The sequence below is a fragment of the Dama dama genome, chromosome 25, assembly GCF_033118175.1.
Source record: "Dama dama isolate Ldn47 chromosome 25, ASM3311817v1, whole genome shotgun sequence".
Classification (NCBI taxonomy): Eukaryota; Metazoa; Chordata; class Mammalia; order Artiodactyla; family Cervidae; genus Dama; species Dama dama.
In genome coordinates, this window is record NC_083705.1 from 39,246,370 (window position 1) to 39,271,212 (window position 24,843).

The 24,843-nt window shown below is 36.6% G+C and overlaps 1 protein-coding gene across 1 annotated transcript in view; it reads right to left on the reverse strand.

Annotated features, from left to right (window-relative positions):
- The window catches only part of CCDC152 (coiled-coil domain containing 152), a 32,109-nt gene extending 9,479 nt beyond the window's left edge, over positions 1-22,630 (reverse strand). Inside the window, exons 1-4 of the mRNA XM_061129860.1 lie at positions 22,544-22,630; positions 20,715-20,820; positions 13,046-13,114; positions 412-476 (exon numbers count right to left, since the gene is read on the reverse strand). Of these exons, the coding sequence (XP_060985843.1) occupies positions 412-476; positions 13,046-13,114; positions 20,715-20,820; positions 22,544-22,630 (327 nt within the window). The remainder of the gene's footprint in view (positions 1-411; positions 477-13,045; positions 13,115-20,714; positions 20,821-22,543) is intronic.
- Between the last annotated feature and the right edge of the window lie 2,213 nt (positions 22,631-24,843).

The window sequence follows — 24,843 nt, forward strand, 5'->3', positions numbered from 1 at the left end:
GTAGCAAAGTATATGCTGGTTCTTGGGAGAAAATTAATTGGTGACCCACACAAAATGCTCTCTTCATTTGGATGGTGCCATAAAATTTCAATAGATAATTCAAATCATAAATACTGAAGGCATTCACTTTATCATAAAAAAGCTTTTATAAAGTGCTAATTAAGAGTATACTGAAGAATAAAAACTCAAACATAACTTTAAAATAAATGGCAAAATTGTTGCATCCCTTTTTGTCCAAAGAAAAAGTAATGCAAGCAATATACTAGTGCATTAGTCTGTAAACACTAAGGGTCTTCAAAACTTGTATCTTTTTGGCTGCCTATATGAATGAAAAATGACTTTTTTTCCCCCTAATTTGGGAAGACAATGCTCCACAGGGATTTGATTGACTATAAAGACACATAAACTCACCTGTTCATGCACTTTAAACTTTTCTTTCATAAGATCAGCATTTCTTTTTAGTTGTTCATTTTCACCTGTGTAAAAGTCATCGAAGAGTATTATAATATACAGAACTTTTCAAACAATATGGGAACATTTTTAACCCATCAAGTTTCTGTTCATGTATGTATTAAACATGTGAATATAAAATCTACTACACATTAGGCTCTGTGCATGACATTGGGAATGCTGAAACAAAAAAATTATTGCTCTTCAAAGAACTTACAGCCTAGTGGTAAGACAGATATGTAGGCAGTTATGATAATGCTATGATAACCGTTCTGTAATGGCAGCATGTCTGAAATATGGTGGGAAGATATGGAAGAAAAGCTTAGGTCATTTCTAAGTCAGGAAAGAGTTTATAGACGAGGAAGCACTTGATCTGAGACTTAAATAGTAAGTTGGAGAGATGCATTCCAGATACAGAAAACTATCCAGAAGACTTTGGACTTGAATCAATATAGCACATTTGGGAAAATTACAATTCAAGTACAGTATTGTTGGAGTGTAAATTATAAGGAGAATGTGTTAAATAGGTTGGGAAAGCAACTTTATAGGAGGTAGACAGATTCTGGGTGAAAAACTTTGAATTTTATTTCGTAGGTTATAGACTCATCAAAGAATTCTGAACAGTGAAATGAAATGATTAGTTACATGTTCAAAAAGATTATCTGGCAGTGCGGAGGACAAATAGGGAAGGGGTTGACCCTAGAGGATGTCCATACATCAGTAATAGATCAAGTAAGAAATAATGGGAGCCTAAATTAGGTCACTGGCAGTAGGAGACAATGGAAAATAAAGACAACTATATAGATGACAGAATTACCAGAAGACTTAATACTGGTTGGATAGCAGCAGCAAAAGTGAAAGGGGAATCTTTGCCTTCTAGGTTTCTGATTTGAATGGATGAAAACTATTAATCAAGTTGGGAAAAATTAAAAGGGGAAGATTTTAGGAGTAGAATGATGAATCTCTATCTTTATCATGCCAAATTTGAAGTGCTTGAGATATCCAGGAGGATATTTCTTATAGGCTGAGAAACATTTAGAAGTGGCTAAAGGAAGACTATTCTATAAAAGAGACTAAGAAGTGTCCAGAGATGCAGGAGAGGGTGTTACTAAGAGAAGAGAGTTTATGGGGGTTATAATCCATGGCAGTAAATGCAATAAAAAGGTGAAATGAGAGAACTTTGAATCTGAAATCTTTGGGAGATGCCCAATTGTTCTAAGTTGAAGGCTAGGTGAAAAGTGAAGTGAAAGTGAAAGTGGCTCAGTCATCTCCGACTCTTTGCAAGCCCATGGACTGTATAGTCCATGTATGACGAATCCAGTCCAGAGTACTGAGGTGGGTAGCCTTTCCCTTCTTTATGGGATCTTCCCAACCCAGGGATTGAACCCAGGTCTCCCACATTGCAGGTGGATTCTTTACCAGCTAAACCACAAGGGAAGCCCAAGCATACTGGAGTGGGTAACCTATCCCTTCTCCAGTGGATCTTCCTGACCTAGGAATCAAACAGGGGTCTCCTGTATTGCAGGTGGATTCTTTACCCACTGAGCTATCAGGGAAGCCCAAAGACTAGATGAAGGTAAGGAAATAGAGGTAGTGAGTGCAGACTATTCCCTTGAGATTCTATTGCAAAAGGAAAGAGTGAGGGTAATTGGAGGGAATAAATCCAAAATCAAGGACACTTTGTTGTGTTTATTGAAAAGATGGGAGAGATCTGAGTTGTTTAAAAGCTGAGAGGAATGACCAATAGAAAGAGGGAAATGAAAGAGAGAAAGGAAGGGACAATAGAGGATGCAACATCCCAGAAGAGAGGTGAAGAGAGATGAGAGTTAAGTGGAAAAATAACTTTGGATAGGAAGAAGGAATTTTTTCCTTCAAAGCAAAGGAGGAAGAAGTAAGGATATGTCTGTGTATGAATACATTGGAGGAACTGCAGTGGGAAGAAGGGGTAGTGGGTGACAGAAAATCAGGTAGTTTATGTCTGACAGTTTTCATTTTTTCTATGAAATAGAAAGTATAGTAGGTTCAAAGAGAAAGAAATAATTAAAGTTGGGGACTTAAAGAATGAAAAATTTAAAAGCCTGGATAAATTAAGGGTATATGTGAAACTGGGACTCAAATTAAAATGTGTTTGCAATTTATGTTTTTTTTTTTTTTTTTTACCAATAGCCTTCAGTGACTATAGCACTGTAAGTCAAACAAGTATATGGCTGGATTGATCTGTATTTGAGGATTAGTATAGTTTGTATTCTAGGATAGGTGAGGGAAACAAAACTACTGGCCAAAAAAGATGAGGGACTTCCCTGGTGGTCCAGTGGCTTAGACTCTGAGCTCTCAATGCAGGGAGTCAGGGGTCGATCCCTGGTCAGGGAACCAGATCCCATACACTGCAACTAAGACTTGGTTTGGCCCAATGAATAAATAAATATTTTAAAAAAGAAGATGAGTTGATATCCTAAGCTAAGCTAAACTAGAAGAAAAGGAAGGTTTAATCTTTGAGCAACATTATTGAGAACCATAGTTTTATTTATATAATGTCCCATTAAGTAAAACTTAGGAAAAAATGAATTTAAGTAAAATACAGTTTTGCATCTTCAATTTGCCCTACTATTTCATACCTATCATTAATTTTGACATTTTTTTTTAATCAAAACTCTTCTCTTGACAAGGCATGATAGAGACGGAGGGGTGCTTCACATTTTTATATATTCACTCTAGTTAATCACTAGGTGTTTTAAGGAAAATCAGATATACTTAGATCAGGAAAAAGTCAGTCCTGATTTAGTGTCTGGTGAGGGTTTGAAGATTGCCAGGAGAAATATCAACAACCTCAGATATGCAGATGCACCCTTATGGCAGAAAGTGAAGAGGAACTAAGAAGCCTCTTGATGAAAGTGAAACAGGAGAGTGAAAAAGTTGGCTTAAAGCTCAACATTCAGAAAACTAAGATCATGGCATCTGGTCCCATCACTTCATGGGAAATAGATGGGGAAACAGTGTCAGACTTTATTTTTTTGGGCTCCAAAATCACTGCAGATGGTGATTGCAGCCATGAAATTAAAAGACGCTTACTCCTTGGAAGGAAAGTTATGACCAATCTAGATAGCATATTAAAAAGCAGAGACATTACTTTGCTAACAAAGGTCCGTCTAGTCAAGGCTATGGTTTTTCCAGTGGTCATGTATGGATGTGAGAGTTGGACTGTGAAGAAAGCTGAGTGCTGAAGAATTGATACTTTTGAACTGTGGTGTTAGAGAAGACTCTTGAGAGTTCCTTGGACTGCAAGGGGATTCAACCAGTCCATCCTAAAGGAGATCAGTCCTGGGTGTTCATTAGAAAGACTGATGCTGAAGCTGAAACTCCAATACTTTGGCTACCTCATGTGAAGAGTTAACTCATTGGAAAAGACCCTGATGCTGGGAGGGATTGGGGACAGGAGGAGAAGGGGACGACAGAGGATGAGATGGCTGGATGGCATCACCCACTCGATGGACATGAGTCTGAGTAAACTCCGGGAGTTGGTGATGGACAGGGAGGCCTGGTGTGCTGCGATTCGTGGGGTCACAGAGTCGGACATGACTGAGAGACTGAACTGAACTGAGGGTTTGAAACAGAGCAAGGATCTGTACCTGAGCCAGACATTAAAGGTGCCCATTTAAAAATTCTTTGTTCCTGCTGATCAATTTGTAGAGCTCTTTGTATTGTAGATATAAACTAAGTTGGTATTTGAAAACACTTTTATTTCAAATAAATTATTTGCTTTTTGACTTGTTTTACACATAGCATGCAGAGTTCTTTTTACATTGTTGTTGTTTGTACTTTTGTTGCATTGTTGTTAAGAAACTGTGTTAGGTCTTTTTTTTTCTTTATATAGTAACTGAGCTTTCCAGATTGGTTGTATGCTTTTCCTGGATTTTAAGTTTCTATTGTTGTTTTTGCACTAAAGTGTTTTTTTAAATCCATCTGGAATTTATTGTTGATATGGTTGGAAAACTTTCCAGCACATACTTTACTGGTATGTGCCAGTACCATACTTTAAAATATCAATTCTTTTTCAATAAATTGAAATATTCCTTGCATCATACATTAAGTTAGCAAACATTGGGGCCTGTTTCTAGAATCTAGATCATTCTTTCCATGGATGTATTTTTCACTTTCTATGCCAATACCATATTGATTTCATTACAATGGTTTCAGAGCATGCTGTTTTCTGGTAGTGGAAGTCCTCCTCCCTTACGTTCTTCTTATTTTTCATACTTTGTTTTTTTTTTTTTTGTTTCTTCTGTTAAATGAACTGTAAGGTTAGCTTATGCAATCTTCTCCTTTACCCCTAAATTCAATATTTTAATTTAAACTACGTGAAATGTGTATATTAAATTCAGGAAAATGACATTTTAATGATGTTAAGTCTTCCCTCTGCCAGAAATACTGGTCAACCCATCTAAATGTTATGTTAGTATCTAGCTTTGGCATATCTGTAATTATGCTAAACAGAAGCACATAACTTACCTATGAATTAAAGTCATCTACTGAAGAAATAGCTAACCTCCTTAATATTTCATACTGCACCTCAGTTGGCTTTTTGTTGGCTTTCATCTGTAGTATAATCCATGTTATATTATTATTATAATCCATGTTATACTATTATTGTTGGCACTGCTCTTTTTCATCATCTTCCCAGATTTTACATTAGAATTTCAAACACATATCTCTCCTTCCTTAAGGTATAAGACTCCTGCTGCACTGGCTGGAGTAGAGATAAATTCAAATAGCATCTTGATCACTGTAGCGTCTACCTGGTCCTGATATTTGACAAGGAATTGCTCTTCAACCTGAGCTAGACTTTGCTTTAAATCCAGAAAGACGGAAATGGTCTTCTAAGAAACATGAATGAACAAGCAACTCTATCAGATCCTTTCTACTACTTCTGTTACTTCTATTAGCCAAACAAAAAATGATGACATGGAACAAAAGGGAAAAATAGGGAAATTCATAGTTATTTTTCATTTCAGTCTTTTTTTACTCATCAGTAAGCAGAAGGTAGAGAGTGTTGGTAGAATGTGCATGTCTCAAGAATGAAAATGAATGAAAAATGGTTGAGGTAGTTTTGTGCAGCATTTCCACTATTCTGGTAAGAATGAAATAGATATACAAGTATAAACTATGAAGTATTAATCATGTATTCTGTACTTTCACATATGAGTTGTGTTCTTTTAATTTAAAACTAGGTTGTACAATAGAAAGATGAATAGTAAAATTCATGCTCATAATTAAAATTAAAAGCATTTTTCGCTGAGAGCGATAAATAAAATATCCTGACAATTGAGAGAGACAACAGAAGAAAGGAAGAAGCTTTATATTTCAGAACCTTTAATGTTATTTTCTTTCCCTGCTTTTTGAACATGGGCTACACGTTTTCACTTTGCACTGTGCCCTGAAAATTATGTTGGTAGCCTCAATTATTTATAGGCTTTGTTCTTTACCTTTCTTTTAATGTTCCTTTAAGAAATCTCTCTTGGAAGGTGGCAATTTTTAAATAATGAAGATTCTACAGTATATATTCATAAGAAGTCATTTCCCCATACTTGAAAGATGCTTATATAAATATGATGGCATTCTTCAAAAGATATACTATAAGCTAACAAGTCTGATTATTTTAAGGTCTTTCTCACAATTATGTTGAAAAAACTATTTCTACAGTTTTCAAACTAATTTTCATGTAGGCATTGTTTTTTTCTTAAGTAGTAGTTGATCATGGATTAGCTTAGTTTCTCATACAATTCTTTTATAGAATAACACTGAATATATGCTTTTGATCTATTCAAAACATTCTGATCAGTGATCAGTTTTGACTACATCATTTTGTTTAACACAATTTTGTACACTAAAGCTGCACTGTCCCTAACAATGTCTTCCTTAAAATCCACTCTTTTAGAGTATAAAGTCTCAAGTAAATTTAAGTTATTCAGGCTCAGTTCAGACAGGAAAAAAGCAATATTAAGTTGTAATAAATTAGAGAAAATTGGCAAATGTTTGAATTCTACTGATTTTGGAGGTGCTCTGTATTTTCGGCTGATTTCACATCTCTATTTTTTTCTCTTTTCACTGTCAATGTGTTTAAATTCCTGAAATTCAATTGATCTAGGGCTGGTTATATCGCAATAATTCTCCTCTAGTGGAAAAAGAGCCCTGAACCTTGTTTTCTTTGCCTGGACAGTAATAACCACTGATGATAAGTTAGCAGGTCACTATCTCTCATGTAGTGAATTACTGAGATTCTCCTAAAGTAGAATATAGAATAATGTATTTACAATAATATAAGAAACAATATAAAAATTTTCCTATCATTTATGACATATTGTGATGAATCATACTCTATTTTATGTTCATATCCTGAACTCCAAACACATATTACTTCAAAGATAGAATGAATTCATTCTTTGAAGTATAAAGACCAAATTGGGAAGCAGAGGATAGGGTAACGGAGCAATAAGAAAACAGAGGCTCACAGTATAAAGGGCTGCCAACACTCTTGCATAATCTACACAATGGGCCCTTGCCTTTTTCCAGCCTGATAGACGGCATAACAGATGTCATTAAATATTGTTTCCTGACTTTCCTTCTCTGTGCCAGGTTAGCAGTAATAAATGAAGAGCTCCTTTGGTCCTTGACAATGAGAACATCTCAGAAAATATATTTGACTTAATCACCCAGTCACTCACGAGAACGAGAGACTCAGGTTTTCCCATAAGTTATGGAGTTCCAGCGCTGTTGCCACAGACGGTTTGCTGTTGTTCAGTTGCTAAGTCGTGTCCGACTTTGTGCAACCCCATGGACTGTAGCCCACCAGGCTCCTCTGTCCATAGGATTCTCTAGGCAAGAATACTGGAGTGGGTTGCTATTTCCTTCTCCAGGGGATCTTCCTGACCTAGGGATCAAACCCGAGTCTCCTGCATCGGCAGCCAGATTCTTTACTACTGAGCCATCAGGGAATAGTAAGAGGGATCACCCACTATCTCAGATGTAACTGGGAAATATTAAGAGGGAATAGGCGGGCCAACATAAATAACAAAATCACAAAACCTAAAAAGTAGTGACAAACAGATGAAGTATTCTAAACTAATATTCTCTAAACTCTCATAATTGTGTGTCCTGTTAATAAAAATAATGAGAATGTACACCCCAATTCTTGTCTAGTTATTTATAAATTACATATATATGTCACTTTATTACTGTATATAATTCTTAAAATGGATACAAGTAGAAGTTAAGGTGAACTAAAGAGGAAAAAATGTTAATTTATTCTAATATTACTTAAAGCACTGTTATAAAACTTTAAAATTACTGAATCACTATTATTGTTAATAAATTTTAGTGAGATAATGCCACTGGAAATGCATCAGTAGCTTTTACAATGTTGATTTAACTCTTTGATTATGAAAATATTTTTAATATTCAGGCTGTCTTGATACTTGGATTTGATGATAAAAATGCATCACTGGCTGCACTTACTAAATCATAACACAGTCATCCTTGGGTTTCCATTGGAGATTAGTTCCAGGACCGCTGTGGGTACCAAAATTCATGGATATACTCCAGCCCCTTACATAAAATGGTGTAGTATTTGCATAAAGGCAATGGCAACCCACTCCAGTACTCTTGCCTGGAAAATCCCATGGACGGAGGAGCCTGGTAGGCTGTAGTCCATGGGGTCGCTAAGTGTCGGATACGACTGAGCGACTTCACTTTCACTTTTCACTTTCATGCATTGGAGAAGGAAATGGCAACCCACTCCAGTGTTCTTGCCTAGAGAATCCCAGGGATGGGGGAGCCTGATGGGCGCCGTCTATGGGGTTGCATAGAGTCGGACACGACTGAAGCAACTTAGCAGCAGCAGCAGCAGCATGCACATCCTGTATATCTTTTTAATATTTTTTTATCTCTAGATTACTTATAACACTTAATACAATGTAAGTGCTATGTAAATAGTTATAAATACAATGTAAATAGTTACTTTTGTTGTTGTCCAGTCACCAAGTCATGTCCAACTCTTGGTGACCCCATGGACTGCAGCATGCCAGGCCTTCCTGTCCCTCACCATCTCCTGGACTTTGCCCAAGTTCATGTCCATTGAATCAGTGATGCCCTCCAATCATCTCATCCTCTGTTGCCCTCTTTTCCTGCCTTCAATCTTTACCAACATCAGGGTCTTTTCCAATGAGTAAGCTGTTCGCATCAGGTGGCCAAATCATTGCAGCTTCAGCATCAGTCCTTTCAGTGAATATTTAGTCTTGATTTCCTTTAGGATTGACTGGTTTGATCTCTTTGCTGTCCAAGGGACTCTCAAGAGTCTTCTCTAGCACCACAGTTTGAAAGCCTCAATTCTTTGGTGCTCTGCCTTCTTTATGGTACATCTGTACATGACTACTGGAAAAACCAAAGGTTTGACTAGATGGACCTTTGTCATTTGTCAGCAAAGTGATGTCTCTGCTTTTAAATACACTGTCTAGGTTGGTCATAGATTTCCTGCCAAGAAGCAGTCGTCTTCTAATTTCATGGTTGCAGTCACCATCCTGAGTGATTTTAGAGCCCAAGAAGAGGAAATCTGTCACTGCTTCCATGTTTTTCCCTTCTATTTGCCATGAAGGAATGGAACTGGATGCCATGATCTCAGTTTTTTTAATATTGAGTTTTAAGCCAGCTTTTTCATTCTCCTCTTTCACCTTCATCAAGAGGCACTTAGTTCCTCTTTGCTTTCTGCCATTAATAGTTAGTAGCCCTTGGCAAATTCAAGTTTTGCTTTTTTGAAACTTTCTGAATTTTTTTTCAAGTATTTTCAGTCTGGGTTGGTTGAATCCATGGATGCAGGACCTGCAGATATGAAGGGCCTAAGGTACTCATTTTTCAGTCCCAAACACTGATTATGCAAAAGTGATTTGTTTTTGAAATTCTGTTAAATCCATCTTCCTTGATGTTATTATAAGCCTCTCAAAAGATTTTTGAAAACAAACATTTAACAAAGGGTTGAGAATCATTGTTAGATCATTGTTTGAAGAATTTTTAATTGAATTTAGCATTTCTATGCCAAATTTAATACACAAGTAAAAAGTTGACACATTTTTGGCCCCCAATCACTTAATGATGGAACCATTTCTAAATATTCATTTGCAAACAGTCCTGCTATAGATTAATTTTTTCAAAGGCAGTTATATTTGGCCACCATTGGCTGACATTTCATCAGTTATGATAGTTTTTCATTATTTTTAAACTTTTTAATGTGTCTGAACTTGTACAAGGGTAGAAATAACAGCTCTGCTACTTTTTTTTTCTACTTTTTTATTGCTGATTTGTGCTTGCATTATTAGTACTATTGTCAAACATGTTTTATTTCTTAAAGCTACTGTCCAGTTTGAGAGGATTTTTTGATTGTAAGTAGCTAATATAATGTATAAACCCTCTTAAGCAGGTCCATGTAGACTGTACTACATATCAGTACACTGAGATGAGAAAAAATAAAGATGCAACTGTTTAGTTTTAGAACTCCTACTCTCCTTGGGAGAAGAATCATCTTGTGTTTCATAAATGATGTATAACTGATATGCAGAAAGAATAAGGAATAACATTCCATTATTAAATTTTCATCAAATTATTTGCCTTCAGTTTAGTCGCTCAGTCATGTCCAACTCTTTGCGACCCCATGAACTGCAGCACGCCCAGCCTCCCTGTTCATCAGCAAGTCCTGGAGTTTACTCAAACTCATGTCTATTGAGTCGGTGATGCCATCCAACCATCTCATCCTCTGTTGTCCCCTTCTCCTCCCGCCTTCAATCTTTCCCAGTATCAGGGTCTTTTCCAGTGAGTCAGCTCTTCACATGAGGTGGCCAAAGTACTGGAGTTTCAGCTTCAGCATCAGTCCTTCCAATGAAAATCCAGGACTGATCTCCTTTAGGATGGACTGGTTGGATCTCCTTGCAGTCCAAGGGACTCTCAAGAGTCTTCTCCAACACCACAGTTCAAAAGCATCAATTCTTCGGCACTCAGCTTTCTTTATAGTCCAACTCTCACATCCATACATGACTGACTGCTGCTGCTGCTGCTGCTAAGTCGCTTCAGTCGTGTCCGACTCTGTGTGACCCCATAGACGGCAGCCCACCAGGCTCCTCCGTCCCTGGGATTCTCCAGGCAAGAACACTGGAGTGGGTTGCCATTTCCTTCTCTAGTACATGACTACTTTTAATAAAAAATAAGCATTAATAGGAATTGTGTTGTTTTCTTTCTGCATCTCAATGGATCATCTTTTACACAGCCCATAAGTACCTACTGAAAAGACTGATGGATGAGAGTAAAGGAAGGTATCATTTCTCTCATAGTGGCTGAAGAAACTCTTAAGTTTAGAGGGCAGCTGGTTCAGTAACTCAATAATGCAGTCAAGACACCATGTCCTTTTAGTCTCTCCTTACTGCTCTCCTCAATGTTGTCATCATTTTCAGGTTGAAAGCAAACAGTCTGCAACAATTTCAGGCATTATATGCAGACTTAACAACAACCAGAAGAACAGTTTTTTGGAAGAGAGGAAAATATTTCAGAAGCCCTCCCTTGGAGTTGTGGTGTAACTAACTTCTCCTGAGGCATATGATCACGTGGATTAAGAATGAATTTTAGAAAAAAAAGTCAGGTTTATATTAAGAAAAGGAAATAGTTTCTAGGGAGGCAGACATTTACAATCACTGTAACCTTGATAAGCAAATTATCCATACAGTCTTGAGAATCAAACAGATGAAAGAGAAGACAGACAGGTAGTTCACATCTATCACATTGATCAAAGCCTGTAGAAGCACTGGACAAATGAAATCAGTGAATCACTATTCCTGAGAGGCAGCATAGCATATCCATTTTTCAGAAGTGGATTATTAAAAGATCTGTACTACCATATCTGTGAAAATATGATATTCTTGACTATTGGTTGATATTTGATAATCTCTTATAAAGCAATATGTTTAACATGTTTATAATTATCAACTTTCTGGAACTTCAAAGTATTTAATGTTAATTTCTGGTAGATGTTTTATTTGAACAAAATCCTGGAAAGAGTTAAACTCCTGGAAAGAGTTGAATCCTGTAAAGGATTATGAACAGATACATTAAAAAAAAAATGCAGCTAGGTGTCATATTTAGTCAGAGAAAGGAAAAGTTGTTCTGAGCCATTGGCACTGAGATGGAAAATTGAAAGCCCAAACCAGGTGTGGGATAGGGATCAAATACTGGGAAAAAATGAGCAGGATGCTAGAACCAAGTCAAGCAAAAACCTATGGGACATACCGTAATCAGACATCTGCAGGAAAAAATTTAAGAAAAGATATTGGAGATGGTATGGTTCCCTATCCACTACCCTTCTTGATCTCCAGAACAGCTCTTAGTAGTGTATTAACATGGAAACGAATCCTTATGAACTGCAGATGCTGTTGGGCAGTGTAAGTGTGAAGTCTTCTGATTCAATTTCTATATTTGTTTCATTAACACTTGAGGAGATATTTTAAGGTAAAGCAACGGGGAAAAAATAAGAACTAACAGTAATTCTTAAAAGACTATAAGGAATAACACATCAAATCAAATGAATACCATGTAAGGTCAGTATTGTATCTCCCCTACATATGTAAAGTAGTTTCATTATGAGAAAAGCAGAGGACTAAGATAAAAAATTCGTATTGTTTTTGTTTGGTGTCAGTTTTATGAGAACTTAGAGGCAATTTAGTTTAAACTCTAATATAGTAGAAGAAGATCCTAGAAGGGATAGGCTACCCACCCCAGTATTCTTGGACTTCCCTTGTGGCTCAGCTGGTAAAGAATCTACCTGCAATGCAGCAGACCTGGGTTCAATCCCTGGGTTGGGAAGATCCCCTGGGAAAGTGAAAGGCTACCTACTCCAGTATTCTGGCCTGGAGAATTCCATGGACTGTATGGTCATGGGTTCACAAAGAGTGGGACACGACTGAATGACTTTTATTAATTAATTATAGTAGAGGAAAATGCCACTAACATTGCACTGTAGCTAAATTAAAGCAAGACAAAACACTTGGTTGCCTTGTTTTGTCAATGGTGGCCTATTGGCTTAGCATGACTATCCAAGTAAGACAAGCTGAAGATGTTAGCTTCATTTACACAAATAAAGCCTGACTTAATGACAGAAATTAAATAGTAAACTAAACTATCACTGAAGTTTGAATAGAATACTCATGATGTAATTACTCATATACCCATCTTTTAAAACTGAACACAAGGTTATTAAAGACCAAGAATACTACTGAGAATAAACATACTTCTAACCTTTCTAAAATAATAAAGAGAATTATTATAATCAACTATAAAACCCTGATGTTCTTGTCAGAATATGACTGAATTGTTCTGTTCAGCATGACATTTCTTATGTTATAATAATTTAGGAAGATATTGAGTAGTAAGGAATCCTGCCCTTAGCTGATAAATTTAACAAGATCAGATTAAGAGAAGATTACTGTCACCAATGTAAAAACTTTGTATTCTTAAAGATGCTTAAACACAACCATATTTTTTTTTAGATTTTAATTTTTTTCTAACTTACCCTTCAAATTATGTTGACTTTCAATGGTATGCTGCAGCCCTTTTATCATATCATGAAGAGTAGCACATTCTAAAACATAAAAGATAAATCTATTTGAATATTTACTTTTGTTTTGAAATTATTACCTCAAAGTTAGAAAATACTTAAAATAATATTTAATTGACAATTATGACTTAATAAAGCAACCAGGTATCTGAAAATAAGTTATATAATACACACTTTTTTTTTTTTTTTTTACATTGGAGGGTAATTGCTTTACAGAATTTTGTGGTTTTCTGTCCTACATCAATAAGGATCAGCCCTCAGTACACACATCCCCTCCCTCCCGAGCCTCCCTGCCATCGCCCTCCCCATCCCACCCTTCAGCCTGTCACAGAGCCCTTGTTTGAGTTCCCCAAGTCATACAGAAAATTCCCATTGGCTATCTATTTGACATATGGATTGTAAATTTCCATTTTATTCTCTCCATACACCTCCCCTTCTCACTCCTCCCCTCCTCTATGTCCCTAAGTTTGTTCTCTATCTCTGTTTTTCCATTGCTGCCCTGAAAATAAATTCATCAAAGCAATCTTTTTAGATTCCATATATATATATGTGTCAATATACAATACTTATATTTCTCTTTCTGACTTACTTTGTATGATAGGCACTAAGTTTGTCCACCTCATTAGAACTGACTCAAATGTTTTCCTTTTTAGGACTGAGTAGTATTCCACTGTATACATGTACCACAGCTTCTTTATCCTTTCATCTGTAGATGGACATCTAGGTTGCTTCCATGTTCTAGCTATTGTAAATAGTGCTGCAATGAACATTGGGGGTACATGTGTCTTTTTCCATTTTTTTTCCTTAGGGTATATGCCTAGGAGTGGGATTGCTGGGTCATATGGTGGTTTTATTCCTAGCTTTTGAAGGTATCTCCATACCATCTTCCATACTGGTTATATCAGTTTACATTCCCACCAGCAACACAAGAGTGTTCCCTTTTCTCCATACCCTCTCCAGCATTTATTGGCAGATTTTTTTTTTTTTTTTTTATGATGGCCATTCTGACTGGTATGAGGTGGTATCTCATTGTAGTTTTGATTAGTATTTCTCTTAATAATGAGTGATGTTAAGTATCTTTTCATGTGTTTGTTAGCCATCATACACTTTTTAAATCAGTCTTTAAGTCAAACACACTCCATGATTTTGTTATGAGTTTTCTAAGGCATGAAAACCCCAGTAAAGTGGGGATTCCCTCTATGTGCCATTAGCAACAGCTGCCCTAGAAATAAGGCACATTTGGACATATCTGGAGGACTGTGAGGCATGTATCCAAGTGGCTTTTCCATAAAAAGAACATTCCAAGGAAAGAGAGTCAGAACATTCCAAGGAAAGAGAGTCAAGGAACATGAAGTTCTGTTCAAAGATACAGAGTCAGAACTGGTGAGCAAGTGTCACTTGGGAGAAGATAATGCTTTTCTTCCTCATTATCCTCTAACCTGTCTTCTTGCCTGAGTCCTAGGACAAGGGAGTAGCGACAAAGAGTAATAACTCAATGTGTTGGGTTACAAGACATCAGTCACTCTGGTGCCAGTCTTCTTGCATAATCGGAGAATTCTGTGCAATCAAGCCCAATATGTGCAAATAAGCTTTCTTGGTATCACCAGCAACAGCTAAACATCTGAAGCGGGGCCACAGTGGTGGAGACTCCTGTAACTTTAAGCAGCCCCTGGCTGTAAGCTTCAGGAAAGCAGGGACTGTCTTCCATCTTGTTTATCATTTCTCCCTAGTACTTAGAAGAGTTGTGGTCCATCATAGTCATTTCATAAATATTTGTTAAGTGATTTGGTTGACAGGCATTCTAATGGTAGGAAAGGAGTAAATGGAGAAACTGTGGTATGAAAATAATAACACACTGCTATGTTAAGTGCTTTGCAAATATTAATTCACTTAACCCTTTTAACTCTATGACATTGATTCTAGTATTTGCCTCACTTTTACATATGAGGAAATTGACACATAGAAGTTTAGCAAATTGTCCAAACTCACACTTAAAAGTTGTAGATGGTAGAGCTACAACATGAACTCAAGCAGTCCAGCACTAACATCAATGATTCTAACTGCTTTAAAATACCACCAAGAAGATCAGTGCAGGATCACTTCTTCAGACTAATCTGAGTAGGTGAGAGGCCCTGGAAAGAGGGCAGGAATAGAGCCAGAAAAAGACTCTGTGCTAGTTATTGCTATCACATTTTTACTATAAGATTGAGAAATCCAGGTTGCACTAGTTTAAGTTTACAATTATAGTAGCTAAATATATAATGATGAAAACATCACAAAGAGTAACAGTATTTTTAAAAAGAAACATTAGGCAATTTTGTTCTCATGTGCTTGGCTTAATGGCTATTAAATATTGAACCTGATTCTCCTTCATTCAGGTTTAGAGGCCCACAGTGGATATTCAGCCACTGTACATTAGTGTGACATACTTTTATATAACAATAAAAAGTTGTCTAGGTACTTTAAAATACTATTATTGACTATTTACCCAGTCAGGCATTACATTAAGTACATTATAAACATTATAATCAGTATTCAAACTGCTGCTGAGAAGTTGGCATCATTATCTTGATTTCACAAAGGGAGGATGTCACGCATAGATATCTGGTAACTTAACAAAGATTCCACAGTACATGGAGGGTCTAGGTTTGAACACAGGTTTTTCATATTTCAAATCCTGTGCTCTCGATTCAAGACTTCCTCGGGAATCGTATAACATGCTGATGAAACCATGAAATTTGGAATCAGAAGAATTGGATTAGAGTGTTTTTCTTCTTTACTGTGTAACTATGACGCTCTGGGTAATGTACTTTTCTCCTATATTAGGTTGTTCTGACAACCAAATGAAAAAATATACTTTCTAAATTCATTCACAGATATTTAACATTGTTACTGTTTCTCTCCTCTGTGTCCCATGATTTGTCTATATTGCTTTTATCCACCATTCACATTACATTTTAGTTAGATGGTTTCTCCCACTAGATAGTGAACTCTTTCAGGTAAAGATACTTATTTTGATAATTCTTACTTCTAATGTGATGACTATTTTATGTGTTCAATAGTTCTTGTATTTATTAACTAAATGAGAGAACCAATACTGTGAGGGGAGAGTTCAAAACTTCCCGTTTTCAGTTAGAGGTCCTATAACTCAGTCTCCATGTACTTCAACTACATTAATAGAAAAGAAAGTATTCGGTAGAAGTTAAAAGCTTTATGCAAGTATAAGGTTCTACTCCCCCACTTTCCCCCTCTACCTCCCCTGTCACCAACTCAAAGTTCCCACCATCCTCCATTTTGTTCTGTTGCTGAGTCCCAGTAACAGAATGATGGCTAAATGACAACTGATATTACCTACTTCAGGTATATTACTGTATTAGCTGCTGCAATTAAAAATGGAGGCATAGATCCTGCCATCACTTGTCCTTGCACCTTTAGAAGCATGAATCCAGCATGCATAAAGTATGTTATCTCAGTAATTAGAAAATTGAAAACAGAACCCTGAAACTGAAAGTATACTGAATGTTTCCAAACTGTGTATTTTCAAATTTAGAACACAAGGTGGCTCTCTAAACACATTTTTTAAAACAGGAAACTGGCTCATTAAGGAATTTTACCTGGGTCTCCGGCATTGCAGGCAGATTCTTTACCAAATGTGAGCCACCGGGGAAGCCCCATAAAATAGAATATCATTCATTATTTTAGAATAATAGCTTTTAATTCTCTCTGCAAAACTTCTATGCATCATTTCTGTTGGACTTTACAGTATAATTTGAAGAATACTATCCTATCCAATTCTTAAAAACTATAGCTCAGAACATTAAAAGCTATCACTTATGTTGTATAATTTAGTAAATCAGTGATTGTTTTAAGGTCAAATTTAGGCTCTACCATTACAAGCAATTTGGGTGTTAATATCTATATCATAAATCAGTTGGAAATATTAAATAAAATGTGCATGAAAAGGCTTTTTTTTAAACAGTACTTGATCTTCAATATCAATATTGTTACCATCTTGAGCTGGCAAAGGCATTGTTTATCTGATATCAAGTGAAGAAAATAAAATATAAAGATATGATTTACTTTTGAACAAGTCCAATCACATACATGTGATTCCTTCCTAAGTGAATTAGTACACACTGCTTTTTAAGAGATCATCCTCACTTGTTCTTTCACTTCTACTGTGTATTATTCAGAAAAAGGTCATTAGATTTAGAATAAGTATAACTAATGTTTAAGGAAGTATTTGATTATGTTTTTCAAATAATACACATACATGAAACACACGTTTAGTGATAAGTGAATATCTTCACAATCTCTGCCCCAAAACTAACCAGTTTCCCTCCTCTCAAAGCAAACACTGTTACTAGGACACTGTTTATCTTTCCAGGGATCTACAAATATACAGGGGAGAGGGTGTTGGTGTGTTAGGATATATTTTTGTAAAAATTATAATACACTGCTGTGAACATTATTATTTTCATTTACTATATGTGGGAGATTATGCTATATCATATAAAGACATTTCATTCTTTTTATCAGTTATATAGTAGTTCATTACAAAATATACCATAATTTATTTAACCAGATATCCGCTGATAGATGTCACACTTGGAAAGGCTTTCTCCAGTCTTAAAAACATAAAAACAAAGCTCCCTATAGTCTCTTCCATTGTGGCTTCACTTTTTGACCTTTAATTAACTTTATTGTTCAGAACAGTTTTAGATATATAGACAGGCTTCCCAGGTGATGCTAGTGGTAAAGAATCTGCCTGCCAATGCTGGAGTCATAAGAGATGCTGGTTTGATCCCTGGGTCGGGAAGATCCTCTGGAGTATAAAACGGCAACCTGCTCCAGTATTCTTGCCTGGAAAATCTCATGGACAGAGGAGGTTGGTGGGCTACAGTCCACAGGGTTGCAAAGAGTCGGGCACGACTGAGTGAATGAGCACAGATGTACAGAAAACTTGAGAAGATGCTACAGAGTTGTGAAATATCCTTAGCTAAGTTTCCCCTATTATTATCATCTTACTTTAGTACAGTATGTTTGTTACAATAAATGAACCAATGTTGATACATTATTATTAATTAAAATCTATACTTTACTCGGGCTTCCCAGGTGGCACTGGTGGCAAAGAAACTGCCTGCCAATGGTCGGGAAGATCCCCTGGAGAAAGAAATGGTAACCCACTCCAGCATTCTTGCCTGGAGAATCTTATGACAGAGACACCTGGTGGGCTGCAGCCTATAGGGTTGCACAGAGTCAGACACGACTGAAGCGCCTTAGCACACATGCATACTTTACTCTGATTTTCTTAATTTTTACCTAACGTCCTTTCTCTATTCTATGATTCCATCCACAATACCACGTTACATTCAGCTGTCATGTCTTCTTCAGGTCCTCTTTGGTATGACAGTTTCTCAGAGCTTTCTTGTTTTTGACGCACTTAAGTTTTTCAGACTACTGGCCAGGTCTTTTGTAGATATCCCTCTATGTGAATGTGATGCTTACCTCATGATGAGATGAGGTTATAGGGAGGAAGAACATAGAAGTAAAGTGCCATTTTCATCACATCATAGCAAGGGTAACTACTATCAACATGACATCAAGTTGACCCTGATTTCGTGCCTTAAGTTGTGTACGTCAGATTTCCCCACTATATAATTACTCTTTATCACCCCCTTTTCCACTCAGTATATGTTTCACTACAGTGAAGAAAATCACTATACACAGCACACACCTGATGAGTGCCGCGTCATATTTCCTTGAGGCCAAGTCATTTACATAAGCTATTTGGAATTCTGCAGAGATTTATCTCTTCACTCCATTTACTTATTCATTTATTTTTATGAATATGTACTCATGGATATACCTGGGGTTTTAATCTAATACTATTTTATTTTGTTGCTCAAATTGTTCCAGCTTTGGTCCTTGAGAACTTTTTCACTTGAGTCCTGTATCTTTGACATACCCCATTATTATGCAGTATTTTCCTTTTTGAGCACTTTATTTCCTGGTACTACAAGATGCTTTAGACTTATACATTTCTTGCCCCTGTCTTAGAATCAGCCATTTCTTCATGAGGTCCTGGTTCCTTTTGTAATAAGACAGTATTAGAAACTTGGTGCTAGTTTTGCTTGTTGCTATGGATTATGTGCCCTCTCAGTTGACATAACAAGGAAGTGTATGCATATGGCTTCTTTTTTTCTTTTCCTGATGCCCAGCACTTTATTAGTAAGGAGGCTTGGTCTGCAAAAGGGGAGGCTGGGATGGTCAAGACTAGCATCCATCTAGGGGGATTTTCCTGGTCATCAGGCGGTTTCTCCACGCAGGTTTAGAGGAAATATGAATGAAACGCACACAGAAGGCATCACTGTGACTGGTAAGCAGCAGAAGTAGGAGGGGAGCCCTAGGCATAGCTGGGCTCCTGGGACAGCAGTGTTTCCATGTTGGGCACAGATGCACCTTCTGGGAACTTCTCCAAGTTCCAGGCAATATCACTGCAGCACACAGAGACCAAGTGATGAGCTTGGAATCTGTTGAAAACAGCGGTTGTCAAAGGGCCAGGGCAAGGCCTTCCACAGGAAGGTGCAGAGCAGGTGCATCTGCATGCCACTCACCATATACTTCTGGAAAAGTCTCTGAACTTGAAGGAACTCAGGCTCTCTTTGTACCTAGGGTTCTCCTGATGCCCGGAACGAGTTGCATGGGAAGACCAGCACTACCAGGCCTGGGGTGAAGTTGCCATGTAGCTTGTTCAACTGAGTGTAGTCCCAGACCTTTGTGCTGCAGAGCAATGCCACTTTCTCAACGAGTAGCACCATGCCAGGCTGGGTGCCCGGGCTCCAATGCTCCCTGAGGGCTAAGGGGTGCACAGAGAGGGGACGGAGTAGACCCAAGGGGGGATGGTGGCAGCTGGGAGCTGAGCAGAGCACGTGGATGGATGTCTGAGAAGTGAGCGGGACTAGGACAACGTCTTTCTAACACTAAAATTTTTGACTCATCTGAAGTTTCTTTTGGTGTAATTGTGAGGCAGGAATTCAACTGTACTTTTTCCATGTGTTTGAAGGCCTGGACTGAGCCTTGGATTTGTCATTTCTAAGCTGACTGGACTGGAGAAGGCAATGGTACCCCACTCCAGTACTCTTGCCTTGAAAATTCCATGGACCGAGGAGTCTGGTAGGCTGCAGTCCATGGGGTCGCTAAGAGTCGGACATGACTGAGCGATTTCACTTTCACTTTTCACTTCCATGCACTGGAGAAGGAAATGGCAACTCACTCCAGTGTTTTTGCCTGGAGGATCCCAGGGACGGGGGAGCCTGATGGGCTGCCATCTATGGGATCGCACAGAGTCGGACACGACTGAAGTGACTTAGCAGCAGCAGCAGCAGCAGCTGATTGGACGCAGATAGATTACTCTCCTTTGTTCATGTTTCTTCATTATCAAAGTGGAATAATAATACCAGTGTTATCTATATAGTCTTTCAGGGCTATATTAAGGACAAAATGAAATGATAATCTCAAAAGTTCTATGTGAATTAAAAATATTTTACAAATGTAAAATTACTGTTATAGCAAAAAGCACACTCATTAGAATGACTGTTTCTATAGGCAGCAAAGAACTAACCTTGTTTCATTGCGACCTCTTTTGTTTGCATTACTCTTAATAAACAGTTAGCTTTTTCCAACTGTATATCCAGGATATTGTTCTTCCCACTGGATTCTATAATTTTCTATAGAAAAAACAGAATTCATTTTATCATCAAATCAATGCTGCTATTTTGATTTTTTTTTAACCTAAGAATATGAAAGTATAAACCATTTAATACCTGAAAGTCTAGTAATTAAGTCTGGCACACATTTTTAAATAAGTCAAATTCCTAATTTATCTTTAATTTAAAGAGCAACATAATAAAAAGTTAAAATAGGTGAACAGTTATAGCAAGTTATAAAAAGTAAAAATATGACCTAATTTGAGCTCCCTTCTTTCCAACTATTTAACCTCCAGTCCTAAAATTAATCATTCCTTATAAATATTTCCAAAATATTTTATGACTACACAACTATAGGAAAGGGTCACATTATACTCTGTTCTGCACCTTGGATTTTCCACTTAGTACTACTTTCTCAGAGATTACGGCACATAAGCATGTAAAAGTTTTACCTCATTCTTTTTAACAGCTGCATTGAGTTTCTTTCATGAATATGATTTATTTAAATAGTTTCCTATTGAGGAAAATTTGTGCTGTTCCCATTTTTTGCTATTATAGACAATAATGTTCTCATTATAGACAAGAATAGATGTTCTCAAATATATATCTTTGTGAATAATGTAATAACTGCCATGTACCAGTCAAACACCTTCAAAAATCATCAATTCATAACCTATCCTGTATAATCTATACTTCATCCCATTCTCTATCTCATCACTTCTGAATTTATCTCAAAGCAACTCCTTGACACTATATTATTTCTTTGATAAATATTATCATTTATATGCCTCTCTAAGAGATGACTCAAAAGTACAATCACAATACCATTATGACATCAAAAAAGAACAATATTTCTAATTTAAAATATCTAAGAATATGAGAGATAATTCCAAGTTAAGCTCCAAACGCTTTGTACCAGTTCCTCTCCCACCAAAGTGTTATTTCCTTCTCTCTCATCTCTTACTTTGGTCAGAATCACTTGGTTAAAAAAAAAATACAAGTTCATTGTTGAAAAAAGCTCATTATATGAAAATACCCATCATCATGAAAATTTTTTTATGATGGCAATACTACATTGTGCAGAGGAAAAGAAGGAATATAGAAGGATGATAAGAAAAAGAGAAAATAGAGAGGTAGGGATTATTCTTCCTCCTATTCCTGTTTCACAAATCCACTTCCCAAATCTGATTTATCCACTTACATTTCTCAACAGATATTCCTACTCCTCTCCCAGGTAGAGGAGACAAAAAGCCTAGTATATACTTGAGGATATGGTCTGACATATAATTTGTGTAGAGTTGGGGAGGGGGACTTCAAACAGGTTTGCTTTTAGGCAAAAGAGAAAAGGGAACAGATGGAACAGGAAAGACTAAAAAGGAAATTAGTCATAAGAGTAAGAGATTGAGGATTGAATCTACTTCAATCCTTACTAAACCACTCTTGAGTTTATGGACATCCTGGGTATATACATATGTATTTCCCCTTAACTTTAGCAAAAGTATATCAATTATTTCCTCCTTTGCCCCCCAAAGATTTTGATATTAGTATTAATGAGTTACAACCACATACAATCTAAATACAGATTTTTAAAATGAGAGAGAAGGGGCTTAAAAAATACATTCCCATTATTTTTACCTGGCTTTTTTTGTATATATATATATATATTTTCTTCCTAACTCCCTCCATTGACAAAATCTGTTACACTTTTCCTTATATTGTACAATTGTTTGATATCTTTACATACCTTTTCTATCTGTGAAAAGTCACTTATAAGTTTGTCAAGATTCACATTGCTAATCTTTTTCATACATCCTTCGCTGTTTTGATTCATATCTAAACTAGTGAAGAGTAGATAGTGTTAAAACAAACAAACAAATAAAATACAAAGCACTATAATAATGATAATAGTCCAAATACTAAAGTTTCTGTATTCCACTCATGCAGCACATTCTTGAGCTCCATTGCACTCAAGAGAATTTTTATTATACCCCCATTATTAACAGTGATCAAATGAATTAAGGCTTCTCTACTCTTCTGCACACCCACTCCAGCCAAGTTTTCTCTAAACAAATCTAAAATTAGTGCAATGATATGTGCATATGTAGAAGTTACTTGTTCCTACTACACAAAAATTATGCCACCATTCATCATTCAGCTCTTTGTCATCAGTATGACTGCATTTAAAATCTGATGCATTACTAAATCTGATGCATGGCTTTTAAATATAGCTACCCATTCCAGTATTCTTGCCTGGAGAATTCCATGGACAGAGAAGCCTGGCACGCTATAGTCCATGGGGTCACAAAGAGTTGGACATGACTGACTGACACTTGTATTTGTATTTTCAATTTAAGGTGTTTAAAATATTTAACTATCATGCCACAAATAATTTTTGCTGTATTTCTTGGTAGTCTGCTTGTTGCTAGGAATTGAACTATGTCTCCTTCAAAATTCTTATGTTGAAGCTCTAAACCCAACTGTGACTATATTTGGATATAGAATATTTACAAGAAAATTAAGATTGAATGAAATCATAAAGGTGTGGCCCTAATCTGATAAGACTGTGGCCTTATAAGAAGAGGAAGAGAGTGATTTTGTTCTCTCGCCACACATTCACACTGAGGATAGGCCCTGTGAGCACACAGTGAGGGGGTGGCTCTTTGAAACCCAAGGAGAGGGTCTTCACGAGCTATCAACACTGATGTCACCTTAATGTTGGACTTCTCAGCTTCCAGAACTATGAGAAAATAAATTTCTGTTGTTTAAGCCACTGAACCTGTAGTATTTTGTTATAGCAGCAGCCTGAGTAGACATATACAATTAATTTTCTTATTTATTTGGCTGGCAACCTGTTTGGTAAATAAAGAACATAAGAAAATTAATATCCTCAAAGCAAGCACTAAGTATTTCTATTCTTTTATGTAAGAGTACTTTGGGGTATAACCAACTAACTGCTGAAGTGAAGACTAAGAGTTCCAGTTTCAGTTCTACGGAATCAATCATAAGAAATTCTGCAGAATTCCAGAGGTAAGCTCATCTAGTTAGGATGGAGAAACTGACTTTTGCAAAACAGCAAGTATTTACATTTGCGGGTGGAAGAATGTCTAGAAGAATCGGGATTAAAACAATCTAAATGTATGAGATACATGTCTTTAGACTTTTCTCTAGCAAACACAAAGAAGAAAATAAAAATGTGAAATTTAGGTATTCTAGATGGAGGACAGGGTATGTGCCAATGCCTGGTGTGTGATAGTGCAGTGATAAGTAGTCCAGAGTAAAGGAAAGTGAAGTTGCTCAGTCATGTCTGACTCTTTGCGACCCCATGGACTGTAGCCCACCAGGCTCCTCCATCCATGGGATTTTCCAGGCAAGAATACTGGTGTGGGTTGCCATTTCCTTCACCAGGGGATCTTCCTGACCCAGGGATTGAACCCGGGTCTCCCGCATTGCAGGCAGACTCTTACCCTCTAAGCCACCAGGGAAGCCCCAGTCCAAAGTAAAAGGTAAGTAAAATTCCTAAAATAATTACTCAAAGTGATTTTGGGGACATATTGTTTAAAACGAGGTACCCCAAAACATAGACATTGTTTGACAATTTGTTACTTTATAAAGAAATCCCATTTCCTTTCTTTTTTTATATTATACTGCATTAACAACTATTAGTAGTTTTAAATTTGAATTTTAGCTGTGTATTTTCAGTTTATTGAATTATTATCCTCTGTATCACATATAGTAGTAAAACTCTTAAATAGTTAAAACTTGATCCTTAAGACAGAAGACTAACTGTAATAGCATCCCATGATAAATGCAGTAAAATTCCTTTTGGGGTAAAATTTAGAAATCACCACAATTTAATATACTATTTTTGTTTAATTTTAGGATAATCTGAACTAATGATGCAAAATCTTTCCTCACAACTTTTCTTAATTTCTAACATTTTTTTAATTAAAAATTTTTTTTTATTGATGTACAAATGATTTACAATGTTGTGTCATGCTCTGCTATACAGCAAAGTGACTCAGTTATGTACATATATTCTTTTCC